Here is a 22,783-nt window from a genome sequence, read left to right on the forward strand (position 1 = left end):
AGCTGTTTATTAACATTGGCTTCATGACATCTTCTTTTCTCCAGCAGCGCTCAAAGTACATGTGGATGTTAGGAAGCAGAGACATTGTTCATAGACATGATGTCTTTTTGCAGATGACATTTGGCCCGCACCTTTCCCAGGAATAATGAGACTGACGCGAACTCAACACAAGTCTCACTCCCCCCTCCCTGAAATGCGAAGTGGTCGGATTTCAGTTGTGATCTGTTCAACTGGGGTACGAGGAGGTCCCGGGTGCCAGCTCACCCCCTCACCGCGTCGCAAAATAATCGAACAATTAACAGTTATTTTTCTCTTGGCCCTGAACGAGGTGCTGCGTTTTACACTTCATTACACGTTACAGGACTGTTGCGTTCACGTCCGTCCGACGCTGGTCGCTCCCCTCTCGCGGCGCGCCAATATTACAATGTTCCGTAGTGGCGCTCTTCGGTCGTAAACGGCTTCTCTGTAGCCTGCTGGTGTTTAATATAAGAGAAAGAAAAACTTTTATTGAGGTATATTTATTGCACAGGACGTCAGTGTCGGTGACGACAAACAGCTTGAGACTACGCTCCCATTTTGGTAAAGTAGTTTATTTAGTAATCTGGAATCTTTGGAGTGCAATGATTGATTATTTCATTCACTCTTATCACGAACAACATATATATTTAATTCCGGGGGGCTACACGTGTAATTTGGAGACTCGCCCACGCGTACGTGCTAATTATCCGTGAATGTATAGTTTCCCGACGGTCCATGAAGGCGACACAAGCCCTCCCCCTCTTGCTTCTGGCAGCGGCAGCAGCGCGAGGGCAGAACACAAGTAGCGAACTAGCATGGCGCTCGGAGTTGGTCGTGTCTGCCTCTACCTTCCAGCTTTTGCCCCGCTATCTGCCCCCGCTGCTCCTACACCGCACCCTGTACGCTTCTAGGGACCCACACGCATCGCACCAACCGCGTTATTTGGTAATTAGTCGGCAGGGTTGAATTGTTTATTCAGGTGGCGTGCTAACTAGTGTAAGGTTAGCAAAAATCGGGAGACGGGGTACAACAAGAGGAGTCTTGTTTCGGAAGAGGTGAGTTAAACTCCAGTCGGCTGGCAAAGGGATTTTGAGTCGATGTGTATTACTTTTGCCCGACACAGAACACGGTTTACTCCAGTACGAATGCCCTTAAAAACTTTTTATTACTTTATTACTAACTCTAACAAGGTAATATTTGAGCGAGCGACGCAACTCGGCGAAGCTACAAGCTCGTTGGTTTAATATTAATAGGGGACAAAAAATACCCAAAACGAAATAAACACCCGACTGCTTTCTTCAACACCCTTATAAAAAGTCGAAAGTGCCAGCTTACTTATTTTCCTGCTGCTGTGTTATGTAATAAAGCCTTTTCCCCTCCTCTGCACTAATGTTGCGCACTTGCTCGGTTAAAATCTTCGCATGTTTTGTTGTCGGCATTTACAGATTTAAATACTTGTGTGATTCAGATGTGTGTTTTTTTTTTTAAAATTACCCATCAACTCATCAAAGTTAATCAGTTTCTTGATTAAGTGTTTGCACTCATTAATCACAGTCCTGCCGGTCACTCCTCTGTCCGTCCGTCCGTCCGTCCCTTCGTGCTGACGGCAACTTTTAACCATTTTCCAGCTTTAAAAATTGTAATTTTACTTTTCCTAACGTAGTTGTGTTGTTTCTTCGTAGTTTATCTCTGAATTGCAGCGTTAGATGTGTATATGCGGTGTTTTTTTTTTGTTGTTTTTTTAAACCTTTGTCCATATCTTCTGTCTGTAACATACCAACCATGAACTATTTCTTCCTCGACGTGTTCATTAACGTGCACGTTTTGACCCATATAGCTGATGCAGATGCCATGGCCACAGCTGAGTTATGGGAGTGACGTGACGCCGGTGCCTCATCCACGCTGAAACCGTATCGGCATCATGTTTTTCTGCTGAAGCGGCAGCAGAACGCGGAGAGAATGGATGAATCTGTACTGTTGGACTTGCTCGAGTGCCCCGTGTGTCTCGAGCGGCTGGACGCCTCGGCAAAAGTGCTCCCCTGTCAGCACACCTTTTGTCGCCGCTGTCTCCAAGGCATCCTCGGCTCGCGCGGGGAGCTGCGCTGCCCGGAGTGCCGCACGCTGGTGGAGTGTGCCGTGGACGAACTCCCCAGCAACATCCTCCTCGTGCGCCTCTTGGATGGCATCAAGCAACGACCTCGAAAGGCTGGACCTGGAGCGGGAGTCTGCACGAACGGTACTTCTGGCGCTGTGGCCAGATCGCACAACAGTGGGACCAGAGACCAAGGCACCCCCGGAACACAGCCCCAGAGAACCCAGGCAAAGAGCACCCTCGTCCGGGTGAGTACACGCCATACGAGCGCCGATCTTGCAACAAACAGGAGCGATTTGAGCATTAAAAGCAGCTTGTTGCATTACTGACTCACTAATCTCTCTTTGAGATTAACTGTCATTGTTACAAATGGCTGCGATTGAGACCAGTTTGCTCTTAAGGCAACAAATTATTCCTCTGTCTGCTGAGTTTTTCCCACTCGTAAACATTCTCCGTGCTCTTGCTTACTTTCCGACGGAGCCATCTGCCAAAGTCTCCCTTGCACTTGAGATTCTGGCTGCAGTTCTTCTTGTGAATGTACGTGAGAAATTCAGGGTGGAACTACAGAGTGCTGGTTTAGGTGGCGAGAAGACGAGAAAAGTGTTCCATGTTGTGTGTTCGAGTTACTGGAGTTTTTCACTGGTTTTAGGAGCGGAGCAAGAAAAATATTGTCATTACCCTGTCCTCCTGTGAACTTATGAAACGTCTTACTGCCCACAAGGTTTGTAGGAGGAAAGGATGAACGCAAAGTCTGTCAAAATCTACTCCCCCCCAGAACATTTGTTGATGGTTTAATGGAAAATCACAGCTTCGTTTGGGGCGGGGGGGGGGGGGGGGGGGGCAAGTTTAAACTGCAGTCAAGGATTCACACACTTTTTACTGTGTGGCTTTGACATTCACTGCATTTTTGAAACACTGGCAGAACAAATGCAAGAAGCCCCTGTTCCAGCAGCTCTGGCCTCCACGCCGGGAACGGTAGATTAGATCAAAAGATGTCGCGGTCTTGTACAGAAACACTGGAATTTCAAAGCGCTGATAATGTATCAGCGGAGCCATGCAGGTATGAAGATGAGAGGCCTCTCTGTACATGGCTGCTGGGGGACCCGCCTCATTTGCTGCACAGTGGTATCACTTCAGAGGATACACGCTGGCCAAAGCTGTTTGTGCATCACGGATTTCCCCTCTCCCAAAGAGCCACATTGTTGGGAACTGACAGGTGAAACCACCACCGTGGTGTATGATTTCCTGGTTAAATGATTAATGTTTGATTGCGATGCCTTGGGGGCATTTCACACTAGGCAGAATTGATCATAAGTGCATCCATTTAAAAACAAATAGATTTGTAATTGTGTCTTTATTAGGCCTTTATCTGGAAGATAAGATCCAGGTGGAGATAAATGTGACACCCTCCTTGTACTTCCTTGTGCAGCTTCGAAGCGCTTGTGCAGGGTTTTGGAGTGTGTTCTGCGTGAGCTGTGCAGGTGCTGGAGGCCAGCGCCCCTGAGCGCTTCATTGGCTCTTGGTCACCAGCCCTTGTCTGGATTGTGCAGGTTCCTTTAGCCCTGAATCGGCTCCTCCGGTGCGGTGACTCTGTTGAAGCCCAGCTCCACCTCCGATTCTTAAATGCCCAGAGAAGAGCAGGGCCTGGGGGGGGGGCTGTCTGACAGATGCACAACGGGGTTTTGTTTTGGGTCCTCTCTGATCTCACTGACTGGTCAGTGTGTGTGTTTGTGTGTGTGTGAGTGAGTGAGTGAGAAAGAAAGGGAGGGAGAGCGAGCTCCCAGTAACAGGCTGTTAAGCGAAGGTGTCTTGACCAGACGGGAACAAATGTTTGGTGTGTAACCCTGAACACAGTTTCTGCCCCTCCTCTCTCCATCTCCAGGGCTGTGGCAGTTGTTTGACAATCCGCCGTGGCATTTGTTTGATGAGGTGGATAAAGAGGCACATCCTCGCTGTAATGTTGTGGTTGTCTGGCCGGTGACACACCTCTGCGGTGCTCTGTTACAGGCTGTTTTGTCTTCCTGTTGACTCGTATAACACAATATTTTGTTCACACAGATTGAGAACAGATAGCTTGGTGGTATTTGTGCGTGAGTAAAGCCACTGGAGATGTCTGGGAGTCAGAGGTCAGGGTTCAGGAGTCATGACTGTCGGGGGTTGGAGCCAACCAGGGAAGGGGGAGAAGGTTTCCTGTGGATGTCTTTACTTATCTGAATCTGCTGGGGAGGTCCGCTGGGATATTTTAGGATTATCCTTGTAGCCAATGAACAACTTTAATGAATTATAACAGGTTCTCTACATTCGTATGCATTTTGCTGCTAATTACTGAACCCCACCCATTTCTTAGTTTGTGTAATTGGAAATATATGGGACTCCATTCTTCTCTTCCTCATTAAGTTCCTGTCTCTTGTGGTAGTGAAAGCTCTTTTTTGTCTTTCTAAAGTACTTGTTTTGCCCCAAAACCAACCATTAGGTTTCTTTTTTTGAACAAACAGGAAGGAAAGCTTTTAATTTGGACTTTATTTGGTATTATTTGCATTCAATGAAAGGAAGGAAGTGGTTTAATGGCGTGATACCGCGGTATTGGCGTGGTGGGTTCTGTCCCTTTTCTTTGCAGTTGATTTATTTCTTCATAGCAGAAGAATGCTGTTTATAGGTTCCTTATGTAGAGGTATCTCATTAAAATTCCTGTGCACCTCCCTTGTCTGAGGTCCGTGAGTCATTCCGGGCCCTCTCTGATGACATCATGTTGTTGAAGCCTTTCCTCTTGGCCTGCTGGCTGACCTCTGCCTGTGCAACCGAACCCCATCATTACACCCTCACACTATCCACATACTGGCAGACTCAGACCTACTGCCTTTCACTGGGAAGGTTTCAACAGACCATGAGAGTTTTCGTTCACCGTCACGCTTTCCTCTCGCACCCTCTTTACTTCCCATGGATGTCCACAAAAAGACACGGCCTCCTCGACACCGCACTGGGGATTTCGGAGCCAGTAATGATTTTCACCTTGGATTGAGCGGCTGTTTTGACGGCCTGTTTCTTGTGTTTTTGCTGTATTGTTTCACCTTCACTCCCTTTAAGTCCAGACAGGTGTAATGAGATTAGTGTGTCTCAGACTGTCCTCTGTCTCCTGCTTGCTGCTGCCTGTCATCTTATAGAAGGAGCTCTTTTGTAATGGTGGGAAATTACACATCACTATGCTTTTAACTTGTATTCTTAAATCTTAAACCGATGTTTGCTTACACTTCCTCTCAATCTGTAAAGTTTTTTTTCCCCCTCAGCTTCCAAACAGGTTAATAATAGAAGGCACCACTCATTAAAACTGTGACATATGTGCGCTAATACTCTGCATTTCTGATATAAAACGGTGTTATTTATCCCATCTAACCAGGTTTTCCTGAATAATGAACTCTTCCTGCCACCCTTGTCTTGGTGGTGACAACAGAAACAGTCAACAGACGCTCTTATTTCATGCCTAATAGGCACAGATATGCGGAAAACACAGGGTAAATGGGCGCAGCAGCCAGGTGGTGTGTGAAATGTTCTCCCGTAATGCCTGGGCTTGCACGTTACACAAGCAGGGGTTTGAAAGATCTAAACACTTCATTAAGCTGGCTCCTCCCTGCACTATATTTGCCTGTGATGAAAGTCTAATGCACATCTTTGTCCTTTTCGGCTTTTTACTATTTGCCAGACAGAGTGGAAAAAAAGGCTGAGAATCTTTAAATCCACTCTCCGAGATAGGATGTTTTGTGCTGGTGTGAGTGTGTCTCTGAGGAATGTCATTAGGAGACGCAGGTCACTGTTTCTCCTCCAAACATTGGGCTTGTCTCATCTCGTCCAACTTGCTTGTGATCTCCTAAACATCCTTTCAGCATATCTGCATTATTCAGACTTTTAATCTCATGACCACATTTGAGTCATGCTTGAATGTGGTCATTTGGGTCAGAGGGTGGTTCAGTTTAAGGGCGATTGTTATGTTCCTGTGCACCTGAACGCCTGGAGGCAGACACGGCTCCAACAGTTCGTATCCGTTTGCTAGGCAGCTTTTGTCGCCCACAGAACACTCATTATTTCACGGTAAGGTTTGATTATCTGGTCTCCACTGCGAGTGGACGATCTTGCCCTCATACTGTAGGTTTGGTGTCTAGTTATTGGAAACTTTGGGTGGTCCACCGCTCGGAAACACCTTTGTCAAACCCACCTTCTTCCATTCACATCTCTCCTCCTGTCAAGTCTGCGTGACGCTTGAAACCAGAACGCAAGGAACCGCCATCCTGTCACACCTGTTGAGGCCATGGAAAATTCTTCTTCTGTGCTTGGTTTATGTGGGGCCAGGCTTCTTTTGTTTTTTTTGTTTTTTTTACCTCTGAACTGTTGTGTTGACACCAAATTGGGTTCCAAATGTTTCCAGAGGAATGTATTCTGTTGGCTGTTGTGTCAGCTGTTGGACAACATGTGTCCCAGTCTATTCCCAAAGTGGCCCTTATACCTGCCGCCTTTAAAAGCTCTTATTCACCCTTTGTTGTCATTGGTAGGCCAGAATTAGTTATCTATGGGCTGTTTGACCGCTGGCATGTTAAGTGTTGAGTTCCCACCCCCAAGGCAGAATTGTGACTTGCTGGAAGTTTTGTTTTCAGTTGTTTGACCTTTTGACCTCAGAACCGGTGCCTCGGTCAAGCGGCACAGCTTCCTTGGGCTTGCCTCGCTGCTTCGCTAGAGTTGTGTGGTCCCAGACCTCCATCTGAGACGTCGAAGAATTACTTCTGTCAAATTCTAGTAAACAATTTTCTCAGATCTGCGCGTCTTATTGTATCCAAGCGTGTTTGCTTTCTTGATGCGTGCTGAGACGTTTCCTGTTTTTGTTTGAGACTTAGACATGTGGTTAATCCGCATTTGTCCCCTGAGCGACATCATCCCAGCTGTGAGAAGACTCTGGGAATCCAGTACTTGGTCCAGAGGAGGAAGTGTTGCATATGTAAAAACAAAATGGTGAGCAGCGGTGTAGTAGTTCCTTCTTGCCTTCCTTTTGCTGCTACGTGCACACAGGTAGGTGATTTGTCACGAAGCCAGAATAATCAGCCTTTCACGGTTATTGTGGACGCTTCTTATTATTTTAGAGATGCAATAAAATGACTCTTTGGCCTCTGTTATTCTTGCTCATTTAGATTTCACTTCTGAGACAAAGCCTGTTTGCTAATGCTCCGTCTTACTAAGGCTAATGTAAATGCTTCGTTAGAATCTTTCCATTGTCTAGAAAATTCAGTGTTGCAAATTAATCCATATGTGTGGGGGTGTTTTACTGACGGCATGTGACTAAGCACTAAGTCCATTTGGATAGTGCAGCACCTACAAAGGTGTGATCCTTATTCAACCAGCGACTAGACTGTTACAGGTAAATGAAACTAGACCCAAGTCATCAAACCCACAAACGCTGCCTTGACTTGGTGAAGCTGTTAAAGCCCGAGACATGTTTGCTTTAATGACTCACAGACAGGTTTTACATCAGTGGGGTCCTTATAGTGCTCGTAACCACAGAAACAAAGGTGTGTATTCAGTACACTATGTGAAATGTGTAGGCTTGCTCCACCTAGCCTCTTTTCCTATATTCCACGGTACAAAGGTCAGGTCTATATGCATATCCTGACAAGGAGAGGCCCCCTGACTCACCCTGATTAACTTCATCAGCCTGTTTCTGTCTCCTTTTTTCAACCAACAACAACTAATACATTTTTCTACCAGTCAGCTATAAGAACGTATAAAGACTAATTAAACTGTTGTATACAGTCTTATCTCCCTGTAGACTCAACCATTCAGCCTGGGGTTGTCCCGATCTAGTACTTTTAACCCCGGATCCAATATTATTAAACGCTCTCTTGCCACACGATACAGTTTACCGATACACAGTTGCAGTGTTAAAGTAGGCCTACGGGAAAGTTATTAATATCAAAGTAGCCATTCTACAGACAAATGACATGGGAAAAAAGCCCACATTCAAGCTGTTGTTGATCCATTTTTATTCAAGAACTAGGCATAAAAACAAATAACATTGGGAGGTAGTTGCCAGATCTTAACAGTCTGAGCATTTCTGGTTACTGGCCAGACAAAAATAAATCCTAAACAAAAGCATCAGGCTAACTTTTTTCACACTTGAAACACGTCCACATTAAAAACATTGCAGCTGCGTGTGTAAAATTTAGACCCGTTTACAGCCCATATCATCAAGAAGCAACAGAATTACTGGCCCAGATGATGTACCACCACTATACATACAAGGACTCGGTACCAAATCTAACTGGTATTGGGGTACAAGATCAGGACAACACTTATTCAGACCTCCGAATTCTTTAGTGGGAGAGTGTCAGCGACTCAGGATTATCCAATAAGGTGTACAAAAACAACATGGAGATGGTATAGTTATAAGCATTTAGGCCTAAACTTTAAATGACTGTAATTATGTTTGATGCCATTGTTCTTTTGATACATAATGGAAGGTCATCGGACCTTCATTGGTTTTATGTTTTAACTTCTATACTATGCTAACTGGAGGAGCTTATCCCTGCATTCTCTGGGTGTGAGGTGGCAATAAATCCAGAACGGGGTGCAAGTAATTTGCAGGAGACACACACACACACACACATCCCATTCACATGCTCATACAAAAGGAAAATTTACTAGCCATCTCTTCCTCAGGAGAAAACCCAAGGTGCTAAATTTGAATTGTGAGCTTTTTAATCTACCCTGCAGATGTGCAAGAGAACACCACTACCCTAAAAGTAGTCCTGTGATGTTTAAGGTTTTTAGCATGTTGTAATGTTTGTTATATATCGTATGTCATCCCAGCATGAGAATATATGGTGTAGGGGCAGGGGAATCTGCCCCTACACCATATATATATATATATATATATATATATATATATATATATATATATATATATATATATATATATATATATATATATATACACACACCCCCCCAGCCCTGCAGGCAGACAGTGAGAGATCTAACAAAGATAAATTGGACTTTGTGGTGATTACATCAGATTTTGAGATTAAGGCAACTACTGTGCAGATAATTGGCCACTTCTTGTCAAGTTTCCCCCCTGAAGTTGGAACACTTGGCCTAAATCACAGTCGGCCTCAGCAGAGCAGGTGGCTCCCCTGAATGACTCAGAAGAACAAAGGTCCTCAGAGACTGCACGCTTTCACCAGCACAGCGGAGAGTAATGTGAGGAAACGCTTAGTATTCTGCTCATATTGACTGGTACTCCGTCCTCAGATACTGTGACATTTAGGAAGTAATCCCTTTGTATCCTGGATACAAGCTGATTTTCTTTGTGCGACCCAGGTTATTGGTTATAAATATCACTGTTGCTTTACAGCTTTCTCAGAAAGTGGAGTTCTTCTACATCTTGAGAATGTTCCCCAGTTAATGTTAATGCAGAGTGAGCAGAAACATAACGTAAAGCAAGCACAGCTTTGTTATTATTAATATTGGTGGCAGTAATGCTTATTATATGATTAGGTTGAGCTGTTTGGTTATTAATTACCGGCGTCTAGAATGATGCCTGTCACTCGTGCGTCTTACCCAACGTGATCAGCAGGTGAACACGTCCTTTGAAGACGAGGGTTGCGCAACACCCCGTCATCATTCAGTGAATCATCAGACCACAAGTCTGATCTTGTTGAGTGTTGCTTGGCTTTACTCAGCTTGAACCGACCTCCGCGGGTACCGTGTGGAGAATGCCAGTTAGAATGTTTGTGACCCTCTTACATGTCACACATAACATGTGATGCACCCTGCTTTAGACGGCATGTTAGGGCAGACCGCTTTGGTATCTTCTATTCAAAAATTCAAACATGGTCTTTTTTTGGTATTGACCAGTACAGAGATCAACGCTATTTGAAGCCAGACCTAAATGTTTGTGGTGAAGACCTATTTGATTGCCGTCAGATCACAATGCAAGTGCCGTGTGCAAAGGGGTCTTATGTTCAAAACGACTTTTCAGAATCTTTTCCTCTGTTCATTTAAAGAAAAAAAATCTTTTGATATATAGCCATTTCCATGCACTTTTGTTTTAGCTTTCTTCCAGACGGCCGCTTTGCTGTAAGGCGAGTCGCTCCATGTGAAAGCAATCGCTAAGCTTCATGTATGAATTGGCACTAACTTGAGAAGTGGTGTTTGCACATTTTAGCCGGCCTGGTAGATGGGGCGAGCCCGCGGCCACCCAGAACCTGATGTTCCTCCTCATCGGAGGGCAGTCAGGTAAAGAAACCTGCATATACACAAAAAGCTTAACAAGTTCATGTGCCAGTGGTTTTCATGCAGTTGCTTTTTCCAAAGTGGAGCCTGCTCGCACCGACACATTAAAGCTTCATGGAAACCATATGTGTGAGAGCTCTGCAGTGTGTGCATATGTTATCCCACAAATCCATACTCCCTCCATGAACGTGCACGTTCTGATGACCGATGCGTAGTTTGCTCGGTACGCTCTGGAATATCTTGGATGTGTGTATATAAGCTGCAGCACATCATCAGAAGATCTGGGGAAATGGAAGAACTGAAGGGAATTTCTGTGAGCGTTCTAAAAACCGTGCTTCCCACATGCGATCCAAGCTTCCATCTGGCTTCCACACTGCTGACAGCCTTCATGTGTGCTGACTATTGTGTCTGTGTGGGACCTCATTTGGGGTTTTTTGTTAGGTAATCAGAGATGCACACTGAGTTCTCACGGGGCAAAGCTTGTATGGTTGAATGTCTGCTTCCATAGATGACTTGGGCCAGGGTTCCTCGCCTGATTTTGTTTAGCTGAGTTGTCCTGAGCTGGTGACGTACTCACTTGAGTCATATTGATCTCATTATCTTATCTGATATTTCATAGAATGTCTGCCAAGTCTCGGTCCCAAATCATGCCTATTCCAGACGAATCATAATTAATACCAGGGGACAAGTGAGCTGCATGTTGGAAACATACATATTGTATGAGATGCTTGTTTATTTGCCTTTTCCCTCCTCTTGCCGAGTGTAAAAGCAATTAGACCTAACTTTACTTTGACCGCATGCATCTCTGCATTATAGCCTTTATGCCTGTCTGCACACTGGTTGTTGACATTTGGCTGTGCCGTAGAGCAGAACACTTGGCTAATTCAGCTCTAATCCAGTGCTGTGGAAGAGAACACTATAACAGCCAAAGCCCTTTAGCACACAGGTCTAATTGCATTATCTGCAGTACAGGAGTAATTGCACACACCCGCTGATCCTCTGCACAGTGGACCTTAACTGCTCAAGCTTTTCCCCTCATGCTTGTGTGTTCGGCTTTTGGAGCACCCAAGAGCTACCGTGAGCACTGCGTTAAAGGTGGGAACTTGTATTTCATCGGGCTCTTGGAGGATACAGCCAGTCGTTCCGCAACCTTTTAAAATAAGTCCCCATTGTTGGTTGGCAGGGGTGGCCGTCCAACTACACTACGTTACACTACCATTGGAGTTGAGCGACGGCATCCTCATTTTATCTAATCGAACTAGGGCAGGAATCTGGTTTCCTTGTGCGTGTGCCAACGCAGATGGTATGGTTTTCCAAGAACCCAAAGAGTCATGGCTTCTTGTGTTTGTTTGGATTGTTCTGTTTCCAGCGAATGACTTCACTGCACATAAAGGTCACGTCTATTAGAAGCACAGTCAACCTGATGGCCGTCCATCAGTTCATCCTCCATTATTCCTTACCTGGGTCCAGAGGAAGCTCTTTGCTGGGGATAATAACTTTTGAACTTGACGCCAACAGTTGTGTTTTGCGTTAGTGTGTTTGCTCTAAACTGATTTGACTGTTAAATTCATACGAAATTTTGAATATCCAATTTGCTGATGATTCCAAAACCACATTCTGCTATTTCTGAGACTGTTTACTCAGACAAGTGCGATCACATTTGCAAACAAACTTGCATAACGGAGCTGACTTTGGACGCTGTTCAGCCATTAAAAGGTTTTATTAAGTCCTGGCCGAAGTCTACAAAGAAGTGCTTACAAACGGGGGTTTAAAGGGACAAGCATTTCATATTTACCATGTAATTAGATGCCACTGGCTTTGTGTAGCTTCAACTGATCTGTCATTTGCAACAAAAATGGCCGAGTTTCCACTACTATTTGTATTTTGAGCACGAACCTTCCTGCCAGGCCTGGGTGGGCTCAGAAAACCCTGTTTTTCCCTTGAAAAGAGGCCCAGTTTCTCTGCAGTGTATAGGGGCTTCAGCACCCCTCCTCTCCCCTCAGGCTGAGCCAGCAGAGCTCCAGACCAGTTGGCTCTGCGCTTTAGGTTGTGTGATTTTCTGCAGCGGGGTAATGTCACCCCGGCTCACCATCACGGCTCATTCTGTACTTTTATTTTCCCCTGAGCCTTTAAATGGTTCATTAGCCTTTAACAAGACTTGCATAGCTCGCTCCAAAGTCCACTTTAACCCTTTACTCTCCGCTTGGTTTACAACTCTCTATCTGTGCTCAGCCCTGATGCCTTCCTTGATGACTTTGCGGTTTGTTTCGGGTTTTGAAATTCATTAAGTTGGGAGTGTTTGTGATTCTGATCACTTGGAGAGATGCTCAGCACTGGAATAGAGTGTTGGGGGCTGGTTTTGAAAGAAGCCCTCTTCATGGACACCAACTATGAATGGAGTACATTGATGCTTCTCTACTGCAACCCCCCACTTGCTGTCCCTTTTTTGCTGGGTTGTCATTGCCTGAATGGGGCTTTAAGGACTTGGGGCTTGCAAGCTGAGATATAAAACCTTCTCCAGCAAGATAAAGGGAGAGCTCTGGGCCCTTTGGATGTGTTAGTCAGCTAGTCCCAACCAGCCATGCTCATCACTCTTTAGCCGTGCACACATCAATACCGACCTTTCCACTACTGGGCTGCAGACAGGACAAACATATGCATGAGATCTATTACTGTACAGTTAAATCAAAAGGCTTACAGATGCCATTTTTTACAGGGTATACCCCAGCTCCCGTGTGCCAAGGCCCTCTACAACTATGATGGCAAAGAACCAGGAGACCTCAAGTTTAGCAAGGGCGACATCGTCATCCTGCGCCGGCAGGTGGATGAGAACTGGTACCACGGGGAGATGGGTGGAGTTCACGGCTTTTTCCCCACCAACTTCGTGCAGGTCATCAAGCCCCTGCCGCAGCCCCCGCCTCAGTGCAAAGCTTTATATGACTTTGAGCTCAAAGACAAGGAGGCGGACAAGGACTGTCTCCCCTTCTCCAAGGTAACACACCCACACTTAAATGGTTGACGGTAAAACAAAAATCAAGTGACTCTGAGCATTTCCCTTCTCTTGATAGCGACATGTTAGAATTTAAAAGGCTGCTAACTGAAAGGGCTGAAGAAAGGGTTCATGCTGAGAGTGAGAAAAACTGTAATTATGATGGAGACAATGAGCAACATATGTATGGTTAAATCCAGCTGTCAGGGCAGAAAAATGGAATGCACGGGTTTTTTTGTTACAGAGGACAAACCTTAATTATGGCTGTCTCCTCCTGTCATGAATTCTAGGACGATATCCTCACTGTGATCCGCAGAGTCGATGAAAATTGGGCAGAGGGAATGCTGGGAGACAAAATTGGAATTTTCCCTATTTCATATGTTGAGGTAAGTTGCTACTTTCTGTCGTCTGGGATTGTAATACATAAACAGAGTAGCAACAGTGAGAAGGACAATCTATTAATTCAATCAATTCAGGCTGTGTAACTATACTTTTCATAATCATTCTGGCTCCGTCAGCAACCTTCATTCTGGTGGGTTGTTGTGAAGTTTTTTTCATGGTCTAAGTAAAGGGAAGCTGCTTGGGGCCAAATGTGACAGCAAGTGAGCACACCCTGTTATTACCCTGTTATTAACTGAAACTGTTTTTAGTGTTTCTCCTTTGATTTTTTTAGCATACAGGTGCCTGTAAGGGTCACCAAGCGTACACTCTCATACCCATACCTCCCACAGATGGATATTTTTAGTGTAATGACACGGCATTGTGTGGCTCACCATCCATGTCGGCTTGATAGAGACCTTCAATGACACGTTATTACAGAGTGTGACAGATTCAAAGTTTATTTCAGTACTCTCTGGGCGCCAACAATCTCTGTTTGTTGTTTTTCCTTTACTCTCTCTCAGTTCAACACAGCAGCTCGTCAGCTTATAGAGTTGGACAAGCCGTCAGACTCCAACGGAGACTCTGGAGAGGGGGCCTCCTCAGGGCCCCTGAGCAACGGTGCTCAGCGGGTAGGGGAGAAAAAGAACAGCAAGAAGCGACATTCTTTTACCTCTCTCACCATGTCCCACAAACCCATGCTAGCTCCTCCCCCTCAGCGCCACTCCATGGAAATCAGCGGGCCAGTCCTCATCAGTTCCAGCAACCCCACAGCAGCCGCACGAATCGGAGAGATCAGTGGGGGCCTTTCCTGTAGCGCACCTTCACAGGTATAAAGCACGAGAGTGAAATAGAACAGCATGGGCGTTCTAGTCCACTCGTGAAGAGAAAGCTGTACGAAAAACAGCAAATTGGCACTTTTTCCGCAGTATCTGTCTTCATGCGTGTTCAATACACGCATCAGTGATCTGGTAATAATCATTAAAGTCTTGCCCAATAATCCAATAATCAGTATTGGATACAAATCAAGCGTCCCCCTTTTCTGTGTAGATGCCATTCACTGGTATTTACGGTTATTATGGGAACGCAAGAGCCGGAAACATTTGTTTTTGCACAAGAAATTTGTTGCTTTCCAAAGGCTGCCCCCTCCTTCCCTCTGTCAGCAATTAGACTGGCGTTCTCACCCCTCCACCGCCATACCAAACAGACCATTGCTCCATCCAAGCGTTTGAAATCACGGATGCATGACTCCGCTCGTCTGTTGCAATGACTCCCGCTCAGCCCTTGAGGTTTCCCACACCAGTCCCAACATAACAGGAACTCGCAGCTGCTTTATGTCTGCTGGCCGCTGGAGGTTGGCTTTGACTTGGTTTCAGACACTGAGAACAGCAGACAGTCTTATTTCCAGGACAGGTGCTGTTTTATATTAGCCTGTGTATTTCAGTGGTTGCTAAGGCTATGATATGTCATAGTAGCTACAAAAGCGCGCCAGTGTGCGGTAGTGTATGGTTTGCTCACTTCCCGGACAGCATTCTTTGATCATTTGTCATATATTATGACTCAATTCCTCTGTATAAACCACCTATAAACCAGTCTGTGGTGTGATGGAGTTTTGACGGCTCACTCCAGAGGTCTCACATTATCAGCCCAGTTATAATGTTGGCAACACTTGTCTCCTACTCATACGGACGCACTGACGTCCTGTAAGATTATTACTCGGCATATTGTACACAAGTTGTTGTGTAAAGATGCCCTAATTCAACAGTTTAGACTTTAGGTTCTTGAGATGAAGTTTAGTCCCGATTGTCAGTAAACCGTCTTTACTTTAAGAGACATAGAGACTGCTAGCAGACAGTAAAATGGTTCGTGTGGATTTTTTTTTTTTTTTTTTTTTACACAAACCAAAACACTTTCATGTAGACTTGATTTATGTGTCATGAAAGACTTTTATCCTCATAGAAGGGCCGAGCGTTCCCACTGAATTGAGGCCTGCAAATCATTATTACGTACTTTGAAAACAAAGGAGCTTATATTTTCACAAAACAGTATGTTTGATTTTGCACAAACCTTTATTATTAGGGTTTATTAGAATCACCCCCGCACTGCAGTAGTCTCCTACTCTCTACTCATCCCACTTCCTTTCCAGACAACAAAAACAAACTAGTTGCCTACGGGGTTGAGCAGCCTGTGTCTTGGAAATGAGCATGCCTATAATCCAATAGACAGGAAGAGGACGAGCAGTAAAAGAGATGTTTTTTTCTTCTTTTTTTTTTTCCTCCTAGAGTGTCAGCATACCTGCACCCGGCTAATGTTTCCCAGCAGCCATTTCACTTATGCCTGCTATCGTGCTTATGTTTGACTTTCCTTGCCACTCCTTGTGAACAGGAGGTAAATAATCAGGCCTTCTGTCGCAAAGGTTCACCCTGAGAGGCGGTTCTCTTTGGAGCAGTCATGCATGAGGCCGGCCGCAGGCTACAGGGAAACATTGTTTGTCCGACAGTATGGCCTTGTTACCAGGACACGGCTGTGACTCGTGGATGACTGCCTGGAGAAGCCACCTCTGCATGGGCAGTCAAATGACCCGCTGGGTGGTCACTTGCTTTGTGTCGGCCAATCAGATCGTCAGACAACCGCTGCGGTTATAGCTCAACCACCCAGCTACAGTGCCACATATGTACAGAGCTGTATTTTTAGAATGTTTGTTGTCGAGTGAGTAGACTTGGGCCTTTCCACCGATTCTTTTTAGTGTATTTTATGGTCCACATCTCCTTTTCTCGACAGGTACACATTTGCACGACTGGACTAATCGTCACCCCGCCCCCTAGTAGTCCTGTTACTACAGCAACAGTCTTCACATTTCCGTCTGACTCGAGCTACTCATCTATCCCTGTGGTAGGTAGAGTCGTACAAACACAAGTCCAAAGCTTGAAAATCATTAACTTGATCGATATATGACCTATACCTCACTAAATTATCTTTACACGACTTTATATAGCAGCCTGTCATACTTTAACAGCGTAGATGGCTCGGATCTTAGCTACACACATAAATACGCTGTGTATTTGAAGCTGTATGAGAGTTCACACGAGCTGTGTTTTTGTATTCCTCAAGCACAGTCGTGTTCTGCGTAGCCTTCGTATCTCCTGAGAACTTCAGTTTGTTTAGATGAAACCAGCTTATTCAGATTCTGGCCCCCTCCCAACAACAAAAGGCTCCTTCCGGGTGGATTGCGGCAGTGTTGGTCTGCACTCTGTTGAATCAGATACAATACTGATATTATTTCAGTTTTCAGTTCGTTGACGACTCTTTTAAAGCAGTCGTTTTGTTTTCGGAGATGTGGGAAGCAACCGCCGACTAGAAACGTCAAGAAATCCCTTCAACCCACACAGAACAGCAGGGGCACTTCCTGTCTGTCTGTGTGTACGCTGCGGCATGGGGAGTGTTTGAATGAGCAGGAATGCGTACACAAAGGTTGAGCTCTACGCTTGACTTGGGAACACTACATGATGTTTTTGTACAGATGATTTCTCTAGCCTGCAGGCAGCCTAATTATCTCAGCTCAAGCGTCGGCAGCAGACCAAAGAGCACATCACCATGCTCGCACGCACGCACGCGCGCACACACGCGGGCCCGTAGACACGCCACAGGGCCGTCTGAGTGCCACTCTGCTCCAGCAGTGTCATGGAAGCTATTACTCTGCCGCTCCGCGTTGACGTTTAGAGGTCTGATCGTGCTTCGAGGCGAAGCTGCTGTCTTCACTGGTGTTCTGACTCTTCGCTTTGTGCTACTTATATAGATTTTTTACAGCATCTAAAAATACGTGCAGAGTTGATTATTTTCATGTGATTTATGTTGTCATAGCAGACGGATGACTTCAGCAGGGTCCTGTGACTGTTCGGACTAAACAGAGAAAATGTAATGTTTTTTCTTCTTTCTCCGAGCATGTTGAGCTCATTAGCCTCCAGCCAAAAGTTTGAGCCTCTGTCTTTGCGACAGATTAACAAGGGAGTCGAGATGAATCCAGTCATTCCTGGTTTCAGGCTTGCGCTGACGTGCGTCTGCAAGCATGTTTCTCGTCTCGTATGGTTCGAATTAAATACCTGATTATAGTCGCCTGGTCTCCCAGCAACAAACAAATAAGAAAGATTAAGAAATTTTGGTTGCAGAAGGAACAGGACTGTAAAATCCAGGCTCCCACACTACTGGCAGACTGGAGGGAATATCCCCGATTACAGACGGTCTCTCTGCTGGTCTCTAACTGGTTTCTCAACCTGCGCTTTTACGTCTCGGGTTTCTTGTTTTTGTTTTGACGCTTCGCTCCGAGAGGGAGGAGTCGACGAGTTTGTCGCGGGGTAATGAGAGATTTGATCCTCGGCGCTAATGATTTTTCTGTTATTCCTGTTTCAGGATGCGCTCCCGCCGCCCCCGCCTCCTCCACCACAGTCATCCGTAGACGGGGCAGCGTATTCATTAGCTGCTGGACAGAGACCCTCCGCCAGCATAAGTGACCAAAGTGGGAGACAAAGGCCCACCGTGTGAGTAATAAAAACAGCCCCGCACACAAATGTCAGCAGCGCTTTGCACATCATTGGCACAGGGTGTGAATGCAAAAGCTCCCCCAGCTGTCTGTGTGAATACGTGCACAGGTGAAGTGACTGATGGTCTCCTGGGTCCCATTGAAGTTCCTCTCCATCACCCCTGACCTCTCAACCCTCACAGTTGCCCTCATTACTTCTCCTCTGCTCCACACAGCTGATAAGAGTTAGATCCCCTCATTCCTGCCTTTTCTTTTAGTCGCGTGCGTTTGTGGGTGCACGCACCTTTGACTGCAAGGCCTTTGTGTTCCTTCAGTCTCCGTCAACATTGAAATCAGAAGGCAAACATCCCAGTTGAGACGCTCTATCATCTTGGCTGCTATTTCAGGCATCCTCCGGTTTTCCCCGGGTCAGAGGGTGCAGTGTTTGCCAGAGGGTCTGACATATGCACGAGTGTCAGGACAGATCTATAGCACGCGCCATTGTGTGGAGAAATGCCGGATTAGTTCTATTTGTGCGGGTTTTGTCATGTGTTGAAAGTCCTCATGTCTTCTGTCATGGTTGCAGGTATGTGGCCATGTTTCCATACACTCCCCGTAAGGAGGACGAGCTGGAACTGAGGAAGGGGGAGATGTTTCTGGTTTTGGAGCGCTGTCAGGACGGCTGGTTCAAAGGCACCTCCATGCACACTGGCAAGATCGGGGTCTTCCCTGGAAACTATATGAGCCCCGTCAGCAGGTCCGTTGGCTCATGGCTGTGATCCATGCTGACATAAGAATAATCTTAAGTACTTAATGATTTAGTAGTTATTTAGGATGATTAGCAACAGACAATATAGATTTTACAATTACTAAAGAAAATACCTAAAAGTGATCTAAAGACTTGGTGGTTCTCTGTCCTCTTTTAGGACGCCGCCAGGGAGCAGCCAGGCAAAGGTGCACATGAGCTCGTGCACGCCAGCTGGCAGAGGTATCACCATTGTCAGCCCCTCGTCTGCCACCATTGTTCCCTGTCCAGAGTTCAGCAAACCGCTCACGTGCTGCTCCAGCGGTGTATCTGCGGTCTCCCAGCCTGCTGCCGTGGTAACCGCACCTCAGACGGCTACAGGTCAACAGCCCAAAGTCCCTGTGCACGTCAACTCACAGATGACTGTGAACCAAGCTCGCAATGCAGTCAGGACAGGTGAGTTTGTTGTAGACGAGGTAGATATGAACCGCGTCCGATGCCTAATGTTGCTCCGTGTTTTCAGCTGTGTGTCACAGTCAGGACCGGCCCACGGCAGCAGTGACCCCCATCCTGTCTGCAGCTACAGTCGCCTACCTGCCACACCTGGCAGTGTGCTCACAGACTTCCCCCAGTCCGGGACAAGGCTGCACCCGGGCGGGAGTGGCAATGGGCTGCGCCGCTGCCTCGCTCACCCCACCCAACGTCAGCGCTGCTTCTTTGGAGGGCGACGCTCTGAGACCCGTGCCGCTCCTGACTGTCGGCTCTGTCAACAGCTCCGCGTCCAACAGCACCGCTCTGGCCTGCAGACTTGACAAGGACAACAAGGTTTTAATCTTTAGATTTAGTAGTTTAAACCACAGCTCATAGCAGTCATGAGTTCGGCACCACGCTGAACAGCAGCATTGACTTGTCTAAATTCTGTTGTTGCTGCAGAAAGAGAAGAAGAGTCTTCTGAAGCTGTTGTCCAATAAGAAGAAGTCTCGCTCTTCGCCGCCCTCCTCTCCCACCCCGGACGCAGAACAAGCTGCTGCTGCTGCTGGTGGTGGTGTTGGTGTTGGTGAGGCGCTTCAGGGCGCAGCGGCCCCCGACGCCTCCCCGCCCTCCGGCTCCGTTAGCTGCCTCGAGCCGGAGCCTGCTGCCGTTGCCCCTTCTGCCTCTTCGTCCCAGTGCTCCTCCTCAGCCCTGGAGTCCTCTCATCGGAGGAGCAACCCCCTCGATGGATGCGCTCCCATCGCTCCTCCTCCACGCCAGCCCTGCTCCTCTCTCCTGTCTCAGCACCAGGACGCACGGCCCATTATATGTGAAAGGTAGGCTGCTACAACACCGTACTCAGGACGCACCATTGGAGTATCGGTATCTGACGGAGCCTCCGATTGTCCTCCCCAGGTACCGGGTGGTGGTGTCGTATCCTCCCCAGAGCGAAGCAGAGCTGGAGCTGAAGGAGGGAGACATTGTGTTTGTGCACAGAAAGAGAGAGGACGGCTGGTTCAAAGGCACGCTGCAGAGGAACGGCAGGACCGGTCTGTTCCCCGGCAGCTTTGTAGACATCATCTAACACTCTCCGTCTCCACCCGGGGCCCGGCTACAGCGCGTCGCCACAACCACCAAACAGACAGTGACACGTTGGAGCCCAGTTTAACAGCGAGAGCTGCAGTGAAGAGCGGAGTGTGTTGTGATTGGAAGCACAGCGAGGAGCGCGCACGACTCATGAACTTGTTTTTCCTTTTTCTTGGTTATTTATATCTTTAAACAATTCAGCTGTTAAATGTGTGCCTTGTACTGTTCCTCACTTTATTGTACATAAGGACACAGATGATCCGGCGAGCTGTTGATATAGAGACGACACATTTTAAGTTATTTTTTGGGTGGGTCTTTTTGTAGTGCACCATGTTCGGGGGGGGGGGGTTAAAGCTGGCACAGGCCTTGTGTTATATCGTGCAGCAATGGCTGCACGTTCCTCCCGACTGATGAGATTTTTCACGTTATTTCAGGCTGTCAGCAGAATGCAAACGGGAACAAACCAGCAACAATGTTTTTGCTTCTGCTGAAGCAGCAAACTGGGCACTTGTGCAGGTGTACCTGAGGCATTACCTGATCCTGAGACTTTGGCCAGATTGCACACTGGAGCCATGTGGATATTGCACATCACCAGATCGTTCCTCCGGGCTCCTCACAGGCGACTCGGGCACACGCACGCGAGCGATGTGCTGCAGGACCTTTGGGTTATCGCTTATCATCTGATGAAAACACTCCGAAGATTTCACTTCCTCGTAGATCCTCCGCTAACCTCAACCCCCGGACGTGGCTCTACATCACAGGAGCGACGGCAACGTCTTGGTAAAGGTTCTGGGTTCTAACGTGACGGCGTGGAAACGGCCACAGCTAAAGCACAGAATGTTTGTGTGAAGCAACATATCATCACATCAGCGTGCAGCCAGAAATGTGTGAATCAATTCACTTGCACTCCCTTTGGTCCATTTTTATTCAGATTTATTCATAATTGGAAAGAATTTTAGGCCGAACAAGACGCAGACGTAAAATGAATTCTCAACACGGTTTCTTTTCCTCCATATTTTTTTTAAAGAAAATAACTTTTTAAAATCAACTTATCAAACGTTGGAGCCACAGTGAAACAGTTCCGGTCCGATCCCCATTAGATCCGCTGGCTTTTAAACACCTTTGAAACACTTTCAATTGGAGGCAATCTGCGTTATTCTTTCAGATTTGTTGAAGCGACTGAATCAAACCCGAACGTGTATTTCCCTGTTCTTGTGAATCGTGAGGGGGACCAACTGTGTAAACTGACTGCTGGAATATTTTGTTAGTTTGTATGAAATTTGAAGAGATTGTTGGACGATGGTACAAATCACTGTTAGGGCCTTTTGTTTTTTGCTTTTCTGAAGTGATACTTGTGTAGAATTAGTGTGATACCTTGTTGTCTTGGCAGTCACCACCAACCTCAGGCTCTCTGCTAAACGCATCCTGTGAGTGTCTTTTCATTTCACTGGTAAGCCTTTAATATACACACCAGACTTACGGACTTCTTGTAAGAGTCCACGCATAAACTGCACAAAGCATTCATTCCAGACATTAATTAACTACCTTTTTGTTCTGGAATTCCCATTTAACAGTTTCCTCATGCCAAGGTGACTTAACTTGATTTTTTTTTTTTTTTGTCTAGTTAGTCTGTCTGAAAATGGTGAATTTTTTTTTTTTTTTTTTGCACAGTTATGTGAAAAAAAAGCATTCTGAAGTATTTGAGGGAATAGCACGTTTTATATAAATCTCTATAACAATAAAACTTAATGGGTTCCATCATTCCCTGAGGTCTTTGTCATCTTTTCCTGGCACCGTTTCTGTCTTCCCTGCCTCTCGCTGTTTCCCCCATCTCAAACCTCTAGAGTCTGAAGCTGCTGCAGTTTTGAGACAGAAGTACACAAACGCACACGTGTGGTCAATTAACGGCTGAAAGACACTTTGTTTCTGATTAAACGTGTCTGGGATGAGTCACGTCCGTGCAGATTCTTCCCAGAGAGCTCGGCTGGGAAACGCTGACAGGAGCTGACAAGCAGCCACAGAGGTCACTGCTGCAGCAGTACCCTGCAGAGGGCGGTTGCCATGGATATAAGATGTTTCCCTATATTTCTACCACCCTTAATTCTGTTTGCTCCAAAGACCAGCAGATGCTCCAAATATATATATATATAGCTATATCTATCTATCTATCTATCTATCTATCTATCTACGTATTCTATCTATCTAGATAGATAGATAGAT

The 22,783-nt window shown here is 46.2% G+C and overlaps 1 protein-coding gene across 4 annotated transcripts; it reads left to right on the forward strand.

Annotated features, from left to right (window-relative positions):
- Positions 1–742: 742 nt before the first annotated feature.
- sh3rf1 (SH3 domain containing ring finger 1) lies at positions 743–22,329 on the forward strand. 4 transcript variants are annotated; one of them, XM_011614529.2, is made up of 13 exons: positions 753–1,073; positions 1,856–2,358; positions 13,095–13,370; positions 13,658–13,753; positions 14,270–14,377; positions 14,465–14,575; positions 16,527–16,637; positions 18,153–18,280; positions 18,848–19,018; positions 19,188–19,462; positions 19,530–19,831; positions 19,940–20,313; positions 20,393–22,329. In XM_011614529.2, exons 2-13 carry the CDS (start codon positions 1,978–1,980, stop codon positions 20,559–20,561), a joined length of 2,502 nt encoding a protein of 833 aa, XP_011612831.2. In that variant the 5' UTR covers positions 753–1,073; positions 1,856–1,977; the 3' UTR covers positions 20,562–22,329. The 4 variants fall into 4 exon arrangements, with proteins under 4 accessions (XP_029684124.1, XP_029684125.1, XP_003973971.2 ...); XM_029828265.1 differs by lacking the exon at positions 16,527–16,637 and having other exon boundaries at positions 745–1,073; XM_003973922.3 differs by having other exon boundaries at positions 752–1,073; positions 14,270–14,575.
- The last annotated feature ends 454 nt before the right edge of the window (positions 22,330–22,783 follow it).

This window comes from Takifugu rubripes, chromosome 20 (genome assembly GCF_901000725.2).
Source record: "Takifugu rubripes chromosome 20, fTakRub1.2, whole genome shotgun sequence".
Taxonomy (NCBI): Eukaryota; Metazoa; Chordata; class Actinopteri; order Tetraodontiformes; family Tetraodontidae; genus Takifugu; species Takifugu rubripes.

Coding starts and splice junctions, on each gene's coding strand:
- sh3rf1 (XM_003973922.3), top strand. CDS start 1,978: ATGGATGAATCTGTACTGTTGGACTTGCTCGAGTGCCCCGTGTGTCTC. Junction 13,371..13,657: donor ACTGTCTCCCCTTCTCCAAG/GTAACACACCCA, acceptor CATGAATTCTAG/GACGATATCCTCACTGTGAT. Junction 19,463..19,529: donor TCGCAATGCAGTCAGGACAG/GTGAGTTTGTTG, acceptor CCGTGTTTTCAG/CTGTGTGTCACAGTCAGGAC.